Source organism: Dryobates pubescens, chromosome 2, assembly GCF_014839835.1.
Source record: "Dryobates pubescens isolate bDryPub1 chromosome 2, bDryPub1.pri, whole genome shotgun sequence".
In the NCBI taxonomy this organism is placed as follows: domain Eukaryota; kingdom Metazoa; phylum Chordata; class Aves; order Piciformes; family Picidae; genus Dryobates; species Dryobates pubescens.
Genome location: NC_071613.1, coordinates 57,344,224 through 57,364,579, shown reverse-complemented (window position 1 = coordinate 57,364,579; position 20,356 = coordinate 57,344,224). Strand labels below are relative to the sequence as shown.

Here is a 20,356-nt window from a genome sequence, read left to right as displayed (position 1 = left end):
GCACTGTGAGAAGCTGAGCCCCCTGCTGAAGCAGGCTCAGACCTACCTGCGATCCAGTCCACAGCAATGCCTTCAACCCTGCCCAGGCCATTCGTAACGATGTCTTCTTTCCACGTCTGGTCACGCTTAGACCTGCTGATTCTGTTGAGGCCCATGTCTGTCCAGTAGATCGTGTCATTTCCTGGCAAACACAGGCCAGTCACTCTTAGATTAATTACTCCAGACACCTACATCAGTAGATCACCTGTCCTGGGTGATACTGCTCTGGTGGAGGGGTTGGATTTACTGATCCCTGGCGGTCCCTTCCGACCCCTCCCATCCTGTGCTTCTGTGATAATTTTATACAACTTAATAAATATAACTTAATTAATAGAACCTAATATCAATGAACAGTAATTTCATAGAAATCACACAACCAACCAGGTTGGAAAAGACTTCAGAGATCATCAAGTCCAACCTGTCACCCAACACCTCATGACAACTAAACTATGGCACCAAGTGCCACATCCAAGCCTTTTTTGAACACCTCCAGGGATGGGGACTCCACCACCTCCCTGGGCAGCACATTCCAGGGGCCAATTATTCTTTCTGGGAAGAACTTTCTCCTCACCTTGAGCCTAGACCTCCCCTGGCACAGCTTGAGAATGTGTCCTCTTGTTCTGGTGCTGGGTGCCTGGGAGAAGAGACCAATCCCTACCTGGCTACAACCTCCCTTCAGGTAGTTGTAGGCAGCAATAAGGTCTCCCCTGAGCCTCCTCTTCTCCAGACTAAGCAACCCCAGCTCCCTCAGCCTCTCCTCACAGGGCTGTGCTCCAGACCCCTCCCCAGCTTCATTGCCCATAAATTTATTCCTGTGTCTCAGACCTAACAGAAGGATGTTACCAAAACTATCATTTTAAATTAATCTTATTTTTATCCTTTAAGAATATTGTTTCAATAATTAAATCACAACTGTAAGTTTATGACAACCAAATAGGGCCACGAGGCCATGACAAGGGATGGAAGCTACCACCCCTGTTCCAAATCACAATAAATATCTTGTGGGGTTTCCTGTGGGGTTTTTGTTGTCTTGGTCTATTTGGGTTTTTATCTGGCTGACAAGATAATTGTGTGAAAATCAGATTATTTTATTGGTCACCACTCTAAAGCATTTAGGAGTGTGAAAAACTACAGTGTGGAGCTGCCTGGAGAAGCTTTCCCTTCACTAACCACAGACTGAATTTGGGCAGTATTGAAAAAAAAAGAGAAGAGAGAAGTAAGTAGAAACAAGCTTAAAAGTATGGCATTTAAGAGGAACAGGCTGATGAATAAAAAAATTATCCTATCCACAATCCATCCTCAACTTTAAGTACCCTGAGAAGCTTGCACTAAGAATCTCTTAGTGTTGTAAGTCGTTTCAGCTGCCATTCTGCTGCGGCCGCCTGTCCAGAAGATGGAAGAGAAGGGCCAGTACCTGGTCTTAGAGCATGAACCTATCTCCACTGACCATTTACACTTGCCAGGCAAGCAATGCTAAAGCACTCTGCTCTGCTGCCAAGAAGGACTCTTGATTAAGAGATAGGACAAGCAGAATTCACTGCATTTCCATTGAGAGAGCTGAGTTAACAGCACAGATCCACTGCAACCCACATGCTGGTTTCAAAAGCAGCAGCAGGGCATCTCCTGAGGCAGCTGTTTATGCTAGGGAAGACAATGCCCACAGATAAATAATATTTCTTCATTCTTTATTTTTTCATACTTTATATATCCAATTGTAATTCCATAAGAGACACAGAGAGAGTATATGTGTGTGTATATATTCATAGAATGGCTCAGGGTGGAAGGGACCTCAGAGCTCATCTGCTCCAGCCTCCCCACCATGCCCAGGGACACCTCTCAACTACACTCAGCTGCTCAAGGCTTCATCCAGCCTGGCCTGCAGCACCCCCAGGCAGGAGGCAGCCACAGCCTCCCTGGGCAGCCTGGGCCAGAGTCTCAGCAGCCTCCTGCTGAACAACTTCTTCCCCAGCTCCACTCTAACCCTGCTCTCCCCCAGCTTCAAACCATTCCCCCTTGTCTTGTCTCTAGACACACTATGTTTATCCATCACTAGATTTACCCTACACATGATAGACAATTCATAGTATTTACCTGCATGGAAGTCTATCCCCACAGCAAATGAAGTTCCAGATATAGGCATTAAAGCATCCATTTTATCATTTGGATCAAGAGGGATTCCTCTGATTTCCTCATGAACAGAATACATAAGAAATGATTCAATACCTACAGGAAAGATAAAACAGTCCATGAGAGGAAAGTGGAGACCTTGCCAGTTAACAAGAGTGGAGGAACTGACAGACCTGTGACATAGTTCAATTTACAGAACTCTAAGGCACCTTGACCATAAAGTTGTTTTAATTATTCTGGCAAGAAATGAGGCTTTGGATGTAAGCTATGCTTCCAACTTTTTGTGCTCAAACAGACAAAAGGTTGAAATAAACCTGAACAAAACCCAGGCCTTGCTTGCTCTTAAAGGCAGTAAGATAGGATCAGATCCTCTACCTTTTAGGTATTGTGACCTATCATTTCATTTCAGGGTAAGGTACACAACACATATGAATTGCTGCTAAGGAAGGCTCAGATGCTCTGCTGTTCTGCCTGGATTTAAAATCAACATGTACAGATACTCCTCAGAGTTCCCCCAAGAGTCTATGCAGAACTAAAGGCAAATCAAGAGCTAAATTTCAAGGCTGTCTATTCTCTATCTTGATTCAATCAAGTATATTAATTACATAAAGCATGTATTCCTTCAGCTTGAGGTTGCTAACTAAATCTGATGTAAGTCACTGCAGCATGGAAGTGCCTGTGAAGGAGCCCTGAAAGCTGCTCTACCTTTGCATGCCATGCGGTTCTTCTGCAGGTTGTAGCCCACCGTGCACACACAAGTCCTGGTGCTCTCTGATGTTGGCAAACAAAGCTGGGAGCATCCCCCATTGTTTAACTGGCAGGAATTGCTGCCTAGGAAAGTGATGGGAGAAGAGAGAAGAGGAAATGACATTTGAACACTGCAACTCTGGTGACTGCAACTGTAGGATGATGTCAAGTTATTACTGCCAGATTCTACCAAATACTGCTCTCCAAATTCTTCAGCGGGTGTGCATGACCCCAAAGTACACTTCTGCATACTGTCTTGGCTCCCACTTTGCCAACAAAGCTCTGGCAGCATCAGCAATATTCCCCCATTTGTCTGCTGGCTGACCTTTGCTTCATCCTGTTGCCACGTCTGTCAATCTAGATGGATTAAACTGTCTTAAACCCAGCAGCTAATGAAGAATTCTGATGCATTATCTCATCAAACTTCACTCACTTTACATTGCAGCAACCTGAGACGAGGTTCACACAGTCACTGCCTCTTGTTGACTGGAAATCTTAAACCTTGATTGTCCAGAAGAACTCCAAACCTTGCTGCAGTGCAGCCTCCAGAAGCTGTCTGATCAACTGAACAATTTCATTTTAGGCTAATCAATAATCTTAGTCCATTCAGCAACTGTTTCAATAATAAACTGTTTTATAGACTTGTAGTGGTGAATTACTCTTCTCTTCCACCCACTTTTGGAATACAGCACAGGGAAAGATCCTGTGCAGTCTAAGAGCTGGGTGAAGGTGCTCCAAAGGTGCCATACCTTGCTGTGCTGCTTTGTCATAGACCTTCATATGGACAACTCCTGAGGTCTTGTTGCGCAGCACAGTTGGGTTTCTTCCATCCTTTTTGTTGCAGGTACCAATCTGGGCTGAGTTCTGGTCTGCCCACCAAAGCTTTTTATCTGTAAAATGTTCAAGTTTTAAGGATTAAGAAGGTCACTCTCAAATTGTTTGAAACCTAAGGTGAGAAAAAACATCGGAGGTTAATTCTTAGGCCAGTTTGAAACTCTTTTTTTCACTGCTGTTGAGGTACACGGTTGTTAGAACTACACAGGAACCTGGAATGAACTTATACCAGAGAGTTAACTCTGGTGGGGAAGAGTGGCTGGAATGCTGCCCAGTAGTGAAAGACCTGAGGGTGCCTCAACAGCCAGCTGAACACAAGCCAGCAGTGTGCCCAGGTGGCGAAGAAGGTCAACAGCATCCTGGCCTGGACCAGAAAAGGTGTGGGCAGCAGGCCCATGGCAATGATTGTCCCCCTGAACTCAGCACTGGGGAGGCCACACCTTGAGTACTGTGCTCAGTTCTTAGGCCCTCGCTACAAGAAAGAACTGAGATGCTGGAGTAGCTCCAGAAAAGGGCAATAAGCTGCTGAGGGGTCTGGAGAATAGGTCCAGTGAGGAGAGGGTGAGGGAACTGGAGTTGTTTAGTCTGGGGAAAGGAGGGCTGAGGGAAGATGCTCTTGCTGTCCACAGCTCCCTGAAAGGAGGTTGCAGAGAGGTGGGAATCAGTCTCTTCCCCCCTAGAAACAAGTGAGAGGAGAAGAAGTAGCCTCAAGTTGCACCAGAGGAGGTTTAGGTTGGATGGTAGAAGAAACTTCTCCACTGGCACAGTCTCCCCAGAGAGGGGCTTGAATCCCCATCCCTGGAGGTGCTTAAAAGACACAGAGATGTGGTGCTGAGGCCCATGGCTTAGCACCAGCCTTGGCAGAGTTAGAGAATGGTTGGACTGGATGGTCTTAGAGAGAGGTTCCAACCAGAATGAGTCTGTTAAAACTGCTCAAAGAACAAAGCTGTTCATTTGTTTTAAAACAGACATTTGGGATTTGTAAATTCACTTTTCCCACTTTCAGTGAGAGGCTTCCATGCATTTCTGAGGGGCAGAATTGCAGTATGGCCAATTTCAGATCACACAGAGGCGTGCCACAGGGTTTGCTTTCAGACTGTGCTGGAGCCAGTCACCATGTACCTAGAGATCACAAGAAAGCTGGTTCCAGGCTTTTCAAATGAAGAAGGATTACAGGAGTGGGAGGAATGGAGCAGAACTAGAAATGGGTAGATTCAGATTGGATGTTGGGAAGAAGTTGTTCCCCATGAGGGTGGTGAGAGACTGGCACAGTTTGCCCAGGGAGGTGGTGGAAGCCTCATCCCTGGAGGGTTTGAAGGCCAGGCTGGATGTGGCTGTGAGCAACCTGCTGTGGTGTGAGGTGTCCCTGGCCATGGCAGGGGGTTGGAGCTGGCTGATCCTTGAGTCCCTTCCAACCCTGACAGTTCTGTGATAATGACAGTAAAACAGTCTTACCACCTTGAAGAATTTATTTAAGCTGCCAATTTACATTGACATCAACTTCTTCATCCTCATTCACTCAAGATTTTAAAAGAACATGAAAAATGAGACATGCTAAGCACATACTGGCAGAGAGCTTCAAGCCAGCCTTGTCCGTCAGCACAAGCAGCATATCTGAATCACAGCACAAAGGACACGGCAAAGATTCATGACAGAGAAGTGCAGCTGCCCTACATTCAACATAGAGTCATAGCATGGTTTGGGGTGGAAGGGACCTTCTAGATCATCCAGCTCCAACCTCCTGCCCCAGCCCAGGTTGCTCAAGGCCTCATTCAGCCTGGCCTTGAACAGCTCCAAGGAAGAGGCATCCACATCATCCCTGGGCAACCTATTCCAGTGTCTCACCACCCTGTCAAGAATTTCTTTCTAATATCACATAAAATCTTTCCAGCCACCTAAATGATATGGTTTAGGTTTCCTCCACCAAACCCAAGTATTTTTACAGCATCTTTTGCAAGGCCTGGATTTCAGGTGGCTTTAGAGAAAGATTTCACTTAAATTCAGACGGGGTGTTTGGTGAGCTGAAGCTAGAAGCACTAAGTTGGATGATCTTGCTGTGGCTGCAGTGGGACCTGTGGAATACAGTTTGTCATTAAGAAAGAAATTAAGATATAAAGGTTGGTATTAAAACAAAGATAATGTTCAGAAGTTGAGCAACAGTGTATGAGGCCAGCAATCTAAAAGATGCCATGAAACTGAGAGGTATCTAGGAGATAAAGATTCTCTACTTCATTTCACTCACATCACTTCAGGAAAATGTTCCATTTGCAGCCCCATTAACATAATTTAAGTGTCCTCACTCAGGATTGCCCAACTTCTGCTCAGAAACACACAACACTTGCCCAGCTCAGCAGTCTGCCATTCTCATCACTGCCTGCAACCACTCTAAAAGCTTCCTCAGCTAAGGAGTTGGATAGCCTTCTATTTAGCCAGTCAGATGGCTCTGTGTCAATGGTTTATAACCTCTTTAAGGCAATAACCTTTTCCACTTTTCCTCAAACCGGTCTCCCTACTGAGTTTGGAACATTTCAGGTTCCATCACTTGATGTTGCACAAATGAGCTAGAAAATAATTCATGGCAACCACACAGCGAAAAGAAAACAACTAAGAACAATGAAAGAACCATCAGGAAACACAGCAGGAGGAAAAGATGCAAACAGGAGAAAAGAACACAGACACTGCTGAAAACCTCCCCAGCAGCCCTCATACACAATTTTTATTCCCTGGTGCTAAGGCCTGGAAGACAGACTGGGTTAAAACAAAGGGAAGGCAGAAGAGTGCCGTAAATGCCCTTCGCTATTGGCATGTCTTTGTACCCACACACATGTGAAGGGCCACAGGTATGAGCTTTGCAGTAGCTCTATCAAGATCCTAGCACTCCTTTCTACAGCAGCTGTGTGCTGGTGGTGTTCCTATGAAGGTGCTGGGCTGACAGTGGCAAACACTCTACAGTATGGCAGAGGAACTCATGCTGGCCACACTGTCAGGGACTGGGCACTACCCAGGTGCACCGAGGACTGCTCTCCCTTAGATCACATCTGCCGTGCTTCACAACTTGAGAATCACTTGGGCTGCAGCAGCTGCTGACTGGAGGCTACTTCCATACAAACTCCTGAATTAAAAAGCCTACTTACAGATGGAAATTCTACTGGCATTGCTCTGGGGAAGAAGTTCATTCTAGCAAGTGAACAAACCCTGCTGTTAATGTTAAACCCCATTCTCCACCACAAAACAAACAGCAATCAATAACTAAGACACCATGAGGACATGAAAAGCAGGCTCCACACAGTATCATTGTGAACAACTTGGATAGCAAACTCAAACTTCAGTGAACCAATGGCCAAACACTGGCACAGACACCAGAGCCAAGCTTCTGATTCAAAGCCTTAACAAATGAGTTGTCCCTGTCTCTGGAATACACAGAGAGGGGGCTAGGATGGCTTGAGAAGTTCCACAGTCCACGGTGAACCCCACTGTGTGTTTCTCAGTTTCTCTGAATGCCATACACCCTGTCTGACCTTACTCCCTTTACAAGATTGAGACAGGACAATGACCTCCTTCCAGCTCACTGTAGATGATCAGTTCCTCTTGACTTGGTCAAGCCACTCACCTTACTGGGTGGCTGCCCCTTTGTAATTCACCATTTCAGAAAAGAAGTTATGGAGTTTTATGAAGTTGATTTAATGTGATGCTGAGGACCCTCCAGCTGTATCTTCCCCAGAGTCCTCTACTATAGAAAACAATTCAGCTATTTTGCCAGTAAAATTCCATCAGCCAAAATGCACTTCTTGTAGTAGCTTTCAAGGAAAAGAAGCAAGGTTTCATTGGTCCATCTCTGGTCTCTTCTCTGAGCTAATAAATTTGAATCAAAACAAATGCAAAGCAAGTCCCCTCTGCTATCAGCCCTTCAGCAAACTGAACATGCCAACATTTTAATCAGGGAACCCTAAAATGGGTTGGGTTGGAAGGGACCTCCAAAGGTCATCCACAGTAGGAAACATTTTTTCATGGCAAGAGTGGTCAGGGATTGGAATGTGCTGCCCAGGGAGGTGGTGGAGTCCCCAAGCCTGGCTGTGTTTCAGGGTGGTTTGGCTGTGGTGCTTGGGGCTATGGTTTAGGGGTGAGCCTTGTAGAGCAGGGTTCTGGGTTGGACTTGGTGATCCTGAGGCTCTTTTCCAGCCTGAATTTTTCTGTGGTTCTGTGAATCTTTCACATGGAGGCTTCCTGTGGTGCACAAGAAGTTTTAGAGAGAGGATACAGTATGGGAGCTGAATGAGAAGAATAGAATAGAATAGAATAGAATAGAATAGAATAGAATAGAATAGACCAGACCAGGTTGGAAGAGACCTCCAAGATCATCGCATCCAACCCATCAACCAATCCAACACCACCCAAACAACTAACCCACGGCACCAAGCACCCCATCAAGTCTCCTCCTGAAAACCTTCAGTGATGGCGACTCCACCACCTCCCCAGGCAGCCCATTCCAATGTCAATCACTTTCTCTGTATAGAACTTCTTCCTAACATCTAGCCTGAACCTCCCCTGGCACAGCCTGAGACTGTGTCCTCTTGTTCTGGTACTGGCTGCCTGGGAGAAGAGACCAACATCCGTCTGTCTACAACCTCCCTTCAGGTAGTTGTAGAGAGCAAGAAGATCACCCCTGAGTCTCTCCAGGCTAAGCAACCCCAGCTCCCTCAGCCTCTCCTCACAGGGCTGTGTTCCAAACCCCTCACCAACCTTGTTGCCCTTCTCTGGACTCGTTCCAGCAAGTCAACCTCCTTCCTAAACTGAGGGGCCCAGAACTGGACACAGTACTCGAGGTGTGCCCTAACCAGTGCAGTGTACAGGGGCAGAATGACCTCCCTGCTCCTGCTGGCCACACTGTTCCTGATGCAGGCCAGGATGCCACTGGCCCTCTTAGCTGCCTGGGCACAATGCAGGCTCATGTTCAGTCTACCGTCAACCAGCACCCCCAGGTCCCTCTCAGCCTGACTGCTCTCCAGCCACTCTGACCCCAGCCTGTAGCTCTGCATGGGGTTGCTGTGGCCAATGTGCAGAACCCGGCACTTGGATGTGTTCAATCTCATGCCGTTGGACTCTGCCCATCTGCCCAGCCTGTCGAGGTCCCTCTGCAAAGCCTCTCTACCCTCCAGCAGATCAACTCCTGCCCCCAGCTTGGTGTCGTCAGCAAATTTACTGATGATGGACTCGATGCCCTCGTCCAGATCATCAATAAAGATGTTAAAGAGCATGGGGCCCAGCACTGATCCCTGGGGCACACCACTGGTGACTGGCTGCCAGCTGGATGTGGCACCATTCACTACCACTCTCTGGGCTCAGCCTCCAGCCAGTTCCTAACCCATCGCAGTGTGCTCCCATCCAAGCCATGGGCTGACAGCTTGGCCAGGAGTTTGCTGTGGGGGACGGTGTCAAAGGCCTTGCTGAGGTCCAGGCAGACTACATCCACAGGCCTCCCCACATCCACCAGATGGGTCACCTGATCATAGAAGGAGATCAGGTTGGTCAGGCAGGACCTGCCCTTCCTAAACCCATGCTGGCTGGGCCTGATCCCTTGGCCATCCTGTAAGTGCTGTGTGACTGCACTCAAGATGACCTGCTCCATGATCTTGCCTGGCACTGAGGTCAGGCTGACAGGCCTGGAATTCCAACCGGCCCTGCTTGTGGATGGGCACCACGCTGGCCAGCTTCCGGTCCTCTGGGACCTCTCCAGTGAGCCAGGAAGGACATCCTGGAGACGTAAGCAAGGTGAAGCTCATGCAAATCCTGACAGTTCAGCCATTTTTTGCCATAACTGCTCGGAATTTTTGGGCTGCTCATCTCTATGTGACAAATAGATGCTCCCTCCAGACAGCTCAGCTGTGACTCCTACTATTGGGATGAATTAATTTCTACAGTCATTGAAAGACACACTAGTTGACTTTAGAAAAGCACTCGACTGCAGCACAAAGACAACTTGCTTCCACAGCCCAGGGAAGAAACAACTCTCCCTGAAACCTTGAAACAGCAAACTGAAGTGAAATGATTTATTTCCTTGATTATGCTAACAAGAGTGCTGCTCCATCACTAATTACAATCCTGCTGCTGGAACTGGCTTATAATATACATTAAAATTGTTGTATTTATCCACGTGGCTGGGCAATTAGCGTTAAGTGCAGCAACATATTGGGCAGCAGCTATTGCAAAGGCCAGAAACTGCTACCCCAGCATTGTGGACAGGCCTTTGGAGAATTCAGGCAGGGCTCAGAATGCAAATCTTGATGGGCCATTAGTTTTCATTAATGGTGGTTTGAGTATTTATGGAAGACAACTATGTACTGTACTTAGAAGTGGGCAAATTGCCTAGATATATTCCTTCTATTAATGCTAATGGAATGAATGGAGCTACAGCAATTAGAAGACTGATGACTTGGAAAATTAAGGTGTAAGTATTTGAAGTTTCCTGATCTAAGCAGCCCCTTTCCCTTCACGATTGCATCCAGCACAGACAAAGCTCAGTTCCTGAAGTGTATCTGGTTTTGAGACTGTACTTAAACCAACAATCAGCTAAGCAGCAGATCAGTTCCCTCCGTGAGGAGGGTGAGGGGCAGCATGAGTGCCTTTCGGGAGGAGGAGTGCACGCTTCCTCTCGAAAAAGCAGCGCTGTAATAGTTGCTCTCTGATTTGACTGCTTGTTAACATGCCTTGATGGCTGGAGGACAGAGAAGTTGTGTCCAAAAAGGCCTTGTTCTAATACCTGTGCTCCCACTGAAAAGCTGTCATCGAGGTCTGGCTTTGTTGCATTGCTGAGTGAGATTTCTTTACACAGCTCCACAGAGGGGCCACAAGGATGGTCTAAGGGCTGGAGCTGCTCTCCTATGAGGACAGGCTGAGAGAGTTGGGGTTGTTCAGTCTGGAGATGAGAAGGCTCTGAGGAGACCTAATTGTGGCCTTCCAGTATCTGAAGGGGGCTACAAGAAAGCTGGGGAGGGACTTTTTAGGATGTCAGGGAGTGATAGGGCTGGGGGGGATGGAACAAAACTAGAAGTGGGTAGATTGACAGATCCAAGCTAGAGAAGGGAAGATTCAGACTGGATGTTAGGAAGTTCTTCCCCATGAGGGTGGTGAGAGCCTGGCACAGGCTGCCCAGGGAGGTGGTGGAAGCCTCATGCCTGGAGGCTTTGAAGGCCAGGCTGGATGTGGCTGTGAGCAACCTGCTGTAGTGTGAGGTGTCCCTGCCCATGGCAGGGGAGTTGGAACTGGCTGATCCTTGAGGTCCCTTCCCACCCTGACAATCCTGTGAATTTCAACAGGAACAGCACCACATGCAGTCACTGTTTTATACTGGTATAAAACAATAACTGCAAAAAGACCACTGCATAGATTTGCAGAATGGTAGGGGCTGGAAGGGACCTCTAAGGACGGAGGCTTTCAAAGCCCACCTGGATGTGTTCCTGTGTGACCTGCCCTAGGTGATCCTGCTGTGGCAGGGTTGTAGGACTGGATGATCTCTGGAGGTGCACTGTGGAATGTTTCCATGAAGGTTTCTACTACAAGCATTGGGGAAAAAAAACTCCCCAATGCACAAGCAATTCTCTCCTTGCCACACAATCTGCATCATATTCCTGTTCTGTAGTGAATTGAGCTGAACTTTGGGATTCTTTAAACTGTATTGCTGTGAGCAGCTGACACAAGGCATGCAAACACCTCCAGCAAAACTCCTGCCAGAAGCCAGCAATACCTTTTTCTCCTCAGCTGCAAACTTACAGTAACTAATCAATACTCTTCCAGCAATGCTCCGTTTATGATTCAGAGCAATATATCATTCAAGAGAGAAAAGACCACTTGAGGAATACATCAGCTAGAGCTGCAAGCTCCTTTGCAATTCAGATCTTGGAAGATAACGAGCCTGCTCACCAATCCAGAAACACAACACAATTTTCACCACAAAGGCAAGCTTCCAACCAGTTTCAGCTATACTCAAGGAGCCATTTTCATTAAGGAGCTTGGAAGGCAGGAGATGAGACCTGGTGCTGAATGTCAAATACATCTGTGCTATTGGATCACACTCAGGCACTGGCTACCAGGAAAACTGCTGAAATCAGAGCCTGGATAGGATAGGTTGGACTCAAATCTAAATCAGAAACTACTGCTGTATTGTAGGAGAAATTCAGAGATTCTCTCCCAGGGAACACCTTGACTTTCCAAAGCTGAAACTTAGCTGGGGCCCAGGGTAACCAGAAGCAAATTCAGAGGTTTTTGAACAAAGCACTTAAGGGAGTAGTAGAAGAAAATTCCTGTTGACCAAGTGCAAAAGCTGGGGAGGGACTTTTTAGGGTGTGAGGCAATGACAGGACTGGGGGCAATAGAATAAAACTAGAAGTGGGTAGATTCAGATTGGATGTTAGGAAGTTCTTCCTCATGAGGGTGGTGAGAGCCTGGCACAGGTTGCCCAGGGAGGTGGTGGAAGCCTCATCCCTGGAGGTTTTGAAGGCCAGGCTGGATGTGGCTGTGAGCAACCTGCTGTAGTGTGAGGTGTCCCTGCCCATGGCAGGGGGTTGGAACTGGCTGAGCCTTGAGGTCCCTTCCAACCCTGACAATTCTGTGATTCTGTAATACAAAAAGCAGTGGGAGGTGCTCAGCAAAGCATTCACAGGCATTTCTGAGGGGGAGATCAACTGCAAGTGGCTGACATCTCACACAGCCAATGGCTACCAGAAAAAGAAGTGGGGAGAGCAGAAAAGCTAATGTGACTTCATCCTGAATTGAAGGCAACACCTTTGTCACACAGAGCAGCAACAGCAAAGAGACATTTTCTGCATGCTTAAGGGCATGGAAAGAAGGTAATTCAGTGTCTATTCCCATGCTTTACCTTCAAATGAAAGTTAATTTTCATCCCATATATTTGATGCTCAAAAAGATGCAGCAAAAACACGCACAAAACCAACCAACAACAACAAAAGAAGGAGTTTTGGAGCTGAGCATATGCAAGGAGGAGGATGAGTGACACTACTGAGCAGAAAACCAATCAATGAAAGATGTGAGTTATGTAAGTTGTTTCCATTTCCTTCAGGAGTAACCTGAGAGTCACTTTGGTCTCAACTTGTTTGTTAACATTGCTTTTTCATGTCTTGTTAGCTTCTGTGTGCTCCCACTAAAGGGATGTAACAGCAGGAAAATGTTAAACAGAGCCTGGGAAGGACTAAACATCAGTAAAGATCTGAAACAGTCACTTGCAAGCAGTTTACAACAGCTAACCTGCACCACTACAGCAGAGGGATTGAAAGCAAGGAAGCACAAACAATGAGGAGATTGAGGACTAGGACTAAAGGGGAGTGCCATCCATCACTGCCCGCTCAAGCCCTGAGCTACTCCATGAAGCTACAGCAAAAAGCAACCCAAAACTTCACTGCCTTCATCAAGAGTATTTCTTGAGTTCACGTAACAGTAGGTGGCCACAGAACGGCAAACAGCTTCTCATTCCTTCAGTCATGTAGAAATTAACAAAGAGCAAGATACCACAGAGCAGAGCAGCCCAGCAATGACCAAAGCAAGAAGTCAGTCAGTCTTGGGCCAAGCCTTTGTCAGTCATTCCTTTTTTAGAGATCAAAAAAATCTTTTGCAGCATAACAATATATAGCAAAAACTACTGGATGTGTCAGCTGATGTTGGTTTCCTCTGCAAAATGCAGCACCCCAGCTCATGCTGTTCTGTATGTGTTTACTGTGCCTTTAGATACAAGCAGTCAAGAAAAGCCATGAAACCGATCCAAAGTGGCACAAAAAAAGGTCACAATTGCTGCGAGTCACCTGGTAAAGCTTCCTGCTAAACCTGCAGGCAACCAGATCAACAGGGGCACTCAGTTTTCATGCACCATCAAGGTACAGTCTCACAGGGGAAGTAATTAAACATTCCTCTTTATTTAGACACTGTTAGTTATGCTCAGTTATCAACTAAAGCTCTCTTATCTTGCTCCCTGTCACGCTGAGTTGTCTGCTCTGACCCATGTCACAGGCACAGAAGCCTGACTACAAGAAGCTGATGCGAAGCCACCAGCACTGCAGGAAACCAGACAGCATTTATGTTGCTGCAGTATCTGTGTAAAAGAATCCTGGAGAAAGGGATACAGAAGCTTTTCATGTTTTCCTGTCAGCACTACAGTGCTGTTTACTAACCTGTATTTGTTTGCTCTCCAAAGGATTCCGGTATGGAACCATACTGCAATGGTATCTCTCAGCCTATCCCAACCATGGCTCCAAAACAATGAATTAACCCCAGAGCAAAAGAAGCAGGGAAACCCAGACACGTGGCAAGGTTTGGTCACTAATTCTGAATAGGAAGAATTGTCATCACCCATGAAAATACAGCATCCCAGGAATGTTAGATGTGAATGTTAGAGTCCCCACACCTGCAGAAGTGGAGCCACTCCCACACAAACAAGCCTGAAACAATCTTCTTGAAACGATGGCTATCAACTCTTTACTCACCGTCCCCAATGGGTCATCATTGCTGTGAATCACAGGTGAAGGCCTGACACCACAGACACCTCAGTGAGAGCAGGAATAAATACTCTTTACAACACCTCATATCAAAGACCTCCAAGAGTCCCCTAAAGGTCATCCTGCCCACTCTGGTTCTATTCCTAATCAAATCAACAACAGACAACTTGTCTGTACTAGCGCTCGGGACTCCTAACGCAAAACTCCCTCCTGTTTGAGGTCATGTATAAAAGCATTCCCTCTCCAACACATTTTGGCAGCATTTAGAGCTCAGCCCTGGCGGAATATGAAACTGTTTTAGCAGCTTACTGCTTAATGACTCCATTTACCCCACGTGCAGCAAGCCTCTGGAGTTAAGCTAGTGTCACTCCCACAAGCACAACATCCTGATGGACATCTGGATCTTGGATTAATCATATAATCAAACTAAGTACTTGATACAAGCCTGGCAGTGAGGAGTCAACTAGCCCAACAAAAGCCTACTTAGCAACTGAGCTTGATTACTTTTTTTTTAGTTTCCAAGATAAACAGAAATAGTTTGTAACTGAAGCCAAACAGAGGCCAGCAAAGCATTGGGTGGGAATGCAGAAAGCTCCAAAATTATCTCTAGAATAATATAAATGTTAGAATCTGAGTCACACTGCCATTTCTGAACACACTGCTCCTATTTCCAGCAAAAGCCAGGAGATGCATATGCAACAACTGAAGGTAACATTCCCACAGTGCTCAGCAGTCTGGATCTTAATGACTGCTGGGAAGTTTTAGGCATTTTCCCTCATGCTACCATTCTCTGGGTTCGTTATTTTTAATGACTGAGATGCTTGTGAGCATTCTAAATATCACAGATTTGTCAGGGTTGGAAGGGACCTCAAGGATCATCTAGTTCCAACCCCCCTGCCATGGGCAGGGACACCTCAGTGTGTGCTTCAACGTGCAAAGCACAACAAACACAACTTTTCTAACCAATTCAGCACAGAGATTATGTAGCATACATCTGCAGATCCCAATAATCAACTTATCCAAGCACCCATCAGGAACTCATAACCCAAAGAAGTCTTCACAAAGTGCAAGCCAAAGCAACAAACTTCACAAAGCAACAAACTAGAGATACTCCAAAATAAGACAGCAGAGAGAAGTAAGCAGCAGGAAAAAACCAACCAACCAAGTCACAGATAATTATCTGTAACAAAAAGCATAGAGCCCTCCTTCCAATGTGCTTTACAAGGAGCTATAGCAAATAGAAGCCATCAGGCTGTTGCCTTCATCCTGTGCATACACATACATATGCAAGGCTGTATTTAGAATACATTTAATACAGACTGTGAGCCCTCTTCGATGAAACATCAAAGCCAATCACTCACAAGCCAAACAGCCTCCTTAGTGACTGCACTGTAGGTATGATTTACATCAAGCCACCAACAGCTTCTCCATGGTTTTGATAGGTGTCTTAGTTTAGAGCCAGCCAGAGTGCTCTGTTACCTCTTCCACAAGGGGCAAAACACAAAGGATTGGGTAGGACTGGGAAGTTTCAATGGACACTGAAATGCTATTCATAACTACATAAAACAGGACAAAGCATATAAAATACACAAAATCCATAGTCTGGGTTTAACACAGAAGCTCATTAAGCCAAAGCTTCACACAACCCTCCCTTTAAACCAGGCCAACAAACCCAAGACTTCATGTGCCCCCTCCCCCCCCAATCTCTGATACGAAACCATTGTGACACAGCTAAAATTTGGCTTGGCAGCTCCGGGCCCCAGTGAGGCTGCTCCAGGCCCCAGTGAGGCTGCTCCAGGCCTAACTGGCAGCATTGCCAAGGCCAGCATCAGGCCTCCTCCACAAGAGATAAGAGAGCCTGTGCATGCTCCTGGGAGAAGAGAGGGAGGGAAAAACCTCATTCTGCAGCCAGGTTTATATGGATGCAGGACTCATGGGAATGAAATACACCTTCCTAGTCCACCTCCTGGACTTCTCTGGCCTCTGGAAGTCTTCAACTTTCTGGTTTCTTAAAGGCACCCCAGCCTCAAACTACCACAATAGATCATTACTAATTATCTTCCAATCAGTTAAAAAATGAATTACCACTGGACTTACCCATGATGGTTAAAGCTGTGGCCTTGGTAAAGTCTTCTTTCATGGATTCTATTATTTCAAGGTTAGCACCATCCAAGCTGCATCTGTTTATGGTTCCATTTCCTGAACTGATCCAGTAAAGCTTGTTCTCCCCATAATCTATTGATAACCCTGTAATGAATGGATACCATTGTTAACTGTGGCTGGAATGGATACTGTGCATTTCGTCCTAAGCTCTTTGTGTAACAGAAGTCTATTCAAGCACAAAAAAGCACACAGCTCTCCACTCACACTTAAAAAAAATAATACAGTCAAGAAAACTAAACAAACTCAGCCATTTATACTGGAAAAAATAATCCAGGCCTTTTAAAAGATCTCTGCCTTTTATTTCTCTACAGCATCTACAGGAATCAGTCAGTAACAGAGCAATGAAAGAGCATTAGCTGACAACGAGCAACTGCTTAAACGAATTGAGGCCCTAAGTGAGGTCATTAACCACTAGTAAATGCAAACTAGAAGCTATCATTTCTGTTCTAAAAATCACAAATGGATAGGCTTAGAAAACAGGCCAATAGTTGTGGTTCAGAGGGATGAAAAGTCTGTTCTCTCCCTACATGCTCAGCATGCAGAAATGCCAAACCTAAGAGCGATTTGCCATGATTTCATAGTGCGGATTTCGTTTCACAGGGAGCCGATGCCACCATCGGTTCCTTGAAGCTAGAGGCAAGAAGGCCATAGAAAGAAAAACACCTGCAGAACAAGCTGCTAAATGAATAAAGCCTCTGACTTTCTGCAAGTAAGAGCAAAGACCTAGGAATACAATTGAGACTTCCATGATCCTCTAAACATGTTCAAGTAAGTGTAGCAGATTTTCCACAGTGAAATACACTTGACATGGTGACACCACCTGCCATGCTGATTTGCTTTGGCACTAGGACATCTCTGATGTTAGGTCTGCAGCAGAAAGATGCCAAAACTGACTGCATTTCATACCATAGGTCAGTCACAGAACCTCTTCCTTCTCTGGAGCTCCAGGGTTACAAATGCAGGGGTTTCATTTCACTGGAGTAAAATTATTTTCCACTCCAGATTTTCTGGCTTCAATGATGGCAATACAGAGGCTCTACCTAAGTGTGTTGCTGATAACATGAGCAATAATTAAATCCAAATTAATTACAGAGAAGTGTGGCACATTTGCCTAGAATCTAGAATGGCTCAGGCTGGAAGGGACCTCAGAGCTCACCTGCTCCAATCTCCCAACCATGGGCAAGGACACCTCTCAACTAGACTCAGCTGCTCAAGGCCTCAACCTAGCACAGGAATCTTTCCTGGGAGTGTGGAGGGACTATGCTACGAGTTAATCCCTGGAGCTGTTCAAAGCCTTGGGTTACAAAGGTGCTATGCAAGCATAAAGGTTTCCTGACGGTGAGATGAGCATCTGTAGTTCTGGCTGCCACCAGCCAGCTCCCTGGTTTCACCATGGCAGATCCATGGGGCTGCTATGAATGCAGTCTACAGAGCAATTACAGTGTTATCTTGTCAGCTTCTCTGCTTCTTCAGATACCAAAGTGGGGTTTCTACACAAGGGTATTCCAATTACACAGCAGCCAGCCACGGGAATCACATTCCCATTTCCTTCTACTCAAGCCTACCACACTTGTCCTCCCAAAACATTCCCCTGCTGTATTATTCCACCTTGGTGCACTCACTGCTGTCAGTGAGTGTGCATTTTGTTTTTGCCAGGAATTGTCCTGTGGTTACCAATGAAAATAGTTTACTTACTGGCCATGAGCATCACAGATACTCACAACACATTCTAGTGTGGGTGACTTATGTTCCAGCTGCCAAAGTCACCCTGAACACATGGATTGTAAAATCCTGGCCTCCAAGGACTCTGCTGTGGTTTAAAATAAAACAAAGACCAAAAAACTAGTCCCCTGACCAGGCCATCACTGCTTCCACATGCATTTGGCCACAACAACCCCAGGCAGTGCTACAGGCTGGGCTCAGAGTGGCTGGAGAGCAGCCAGGCACAAAGGGACCTGGGGGTACTGGTAGACAGCTGGCTGAACATGAGCCTGCAGTGTGCCCAGGTGGCCAAGAAGGCCAAGGGCATCCTGGTCTGCATCAGGAACAGTGTGGCCAGCAGTGGCAGGGAAGTCATTCTGCCCCTGTACACTGCACTGATTAGGCCACACCTTGAGTCCTGTGTCCAGTTCTGGGCCCCTCAGGTTAGGAAAGATGTTGAGATGCTGGAAGGTGTCCAGAGAAGGGCAACAAAGCTGGGAGGGGTCTGGAGCACAGCCCTGTGAGGAGAGGCTGAGGGAGCTGGGGTTGCTTAGCCTGCAGAAGAGGAGGCTCAGGGGAGACCTTCTTGCTCTTTCCAACTCCCTGAAGGGAGGTTGCAGCCAGGTGGGGGTTGGTCTCTTCTCCCAGGCAACCAGCACCAGAACAAGAGGACACAGTCTCAAGCTGTGTCAGGGGAGGTTTAGGCTGGATGTTGGGAAGAAGTTCTTCCCAGCAAGAGAGATTGGCCATTGGGATGTGCTGCCCAGGGAGGTGGTGGAGTCCCCATCCCTGGAGGTGTTTAGGAAGAGCCTGGATGAGGCATTTGGTGCCATGGTTTAGTTGATTAGATGGTGTTGGGTGAGAGGTTGGACTAGATGATCTCAAAGGTCTCTTCCAACCTGGTTAATTCTATTCTATTCTATTTCCCCCTTCCCTCACTCACATTTCCTTAAACATTCTAGTATTTAGAAAGAACACCACTGGCAGCTCTTCTGCCAGTTCACACACAGAGATCCCAATCCTAAAGCCATACAGGCAATGAGATCTTCCACTAACAGATCATCACGTTTGGTATTTCAATTTGCTTCATTCCTGAAGTTCAGGGAAAAGAACAGCACAGAGACAGTATTTGGACTTTGAATCACTAAGGTGGGAAAGGGGAACCCAAAGTTTCTGTTTTAACTGTCTATGGCTGGCCACAGGTGAAAAAATAATATTAGAGAAGTCTTAGGTTTGTTTCTCTGCCGAATGCACTTCCAGACCTAAGAGAGAACGTCTTTGAAACAAACAAAATACATTGCAGATAAACATCTCAAGGGCCAGTCTCCAGAACAACTACAACAATTGTGTTTGGAGATTATGTTTCCTATTCAAAAGAAAAATAAACTCCATTACAAAGGCTATTGAAGTAGAATCACCCTGGAAAATGAGACAGGTAAAGCAGCAGATAGGGCTGCACCATAATCATCAGCAAAATGCTTTGTTCAGAAGAAAGGAGTGAGCTCTAGTTAAAAAAATATATACAAACGACCCAAACACACAAAACCAACCACAACAAACCCCCAGACAACACCCTCCTCCCCACTAAACCTGGAGTGCTTTGGCTATAGCGGAGGCAGTGAGCCAAGCACGTTAATGCACACTGCCTCAAAGCTCCTGAGAGCACAACGCTCCAGCAGCTCCCAAGAGCCATGCCCTTGTAAACAACCCAGCAGGTGCATGGGGTCAGAGCTTTACAACAAACAGCTGCTCGGCTGACAATACGTTCAGTGACCAAATGATCTCCCTCAGAAAGTACAGAGGTAATCCTGAATCCCTAAGAATGCACTCCAGTGGAATTCCACTCACTGACTGCCTTCCTGGCCTATGTGTGGCAGGAAGTAGAGGAGGAAAAATGAAACAGGTATTTACCGACAGGATCTTTCTGGTTCTGAAAGAGAATTTTGCTGTTGCTGCCATCCATGTTTGCCATGTTAATTGTGTTACCATCTGTCCAGTAGAGCTTACTGAAGAAGAAAATGAACACGTTTACCACGTTGCTTTGTGCACACAGCATCTTTAACACCTCAGCAGTGGAAACATTCCCATGTTTAGAGGCAGGCAGAGCCTGCAAGTACTGCTGATACGATTTAATCAACGGGGAGCCCTGGCAGGGAAGCAGTGCTCCCAGAGCATGCATTTACTTGAAGTCTGAAATCTCTTAATGTGAGCAAAGAAGAAATGTTCTGCTGAGCTTTGCTGTGGGT

At 46.3% G+C, this 20,356-nt stretch overlaps 1 protein-coding gene across 1 annotated transcript in view; it reads right to left on the bottom strand.

Moving 5' to 3' along the window:
- Positions 1–20,356, bottom strand: part of LRP1B (LDL receptor related protein 1B) — a 642,156-nt gene that overhangs the window by 160,625 nt on the left and 461,175 nt on the right. Inside the window, exons 32-37 of the mRNA XM_054173601.1 lie at positions 20,022–20,116; positions 16,344–16,493; positions 3,663–3,803; positions 2,872–2,997; positions 2,131–2,262; positions 47–181 (exon numbers count right to left, since the gene is read on the bottom strand). Coding sequence (XP_054029576.1) covers positions 47–181; positions 2,131–2,262; positions 2,872–2,997; positions 3,663–3,803; positions 16,344–16,493; positions 20,022–20,116 — 779 coding nt within the window. The remainder of the gene's footprint in view (positions 1–46; positions 182–2,130; positions 2,263–2,871; positions 2,998–3,662; positions 3,804–16,343; positions 16,494–20,021; positions 20,117–20,356) is intronic.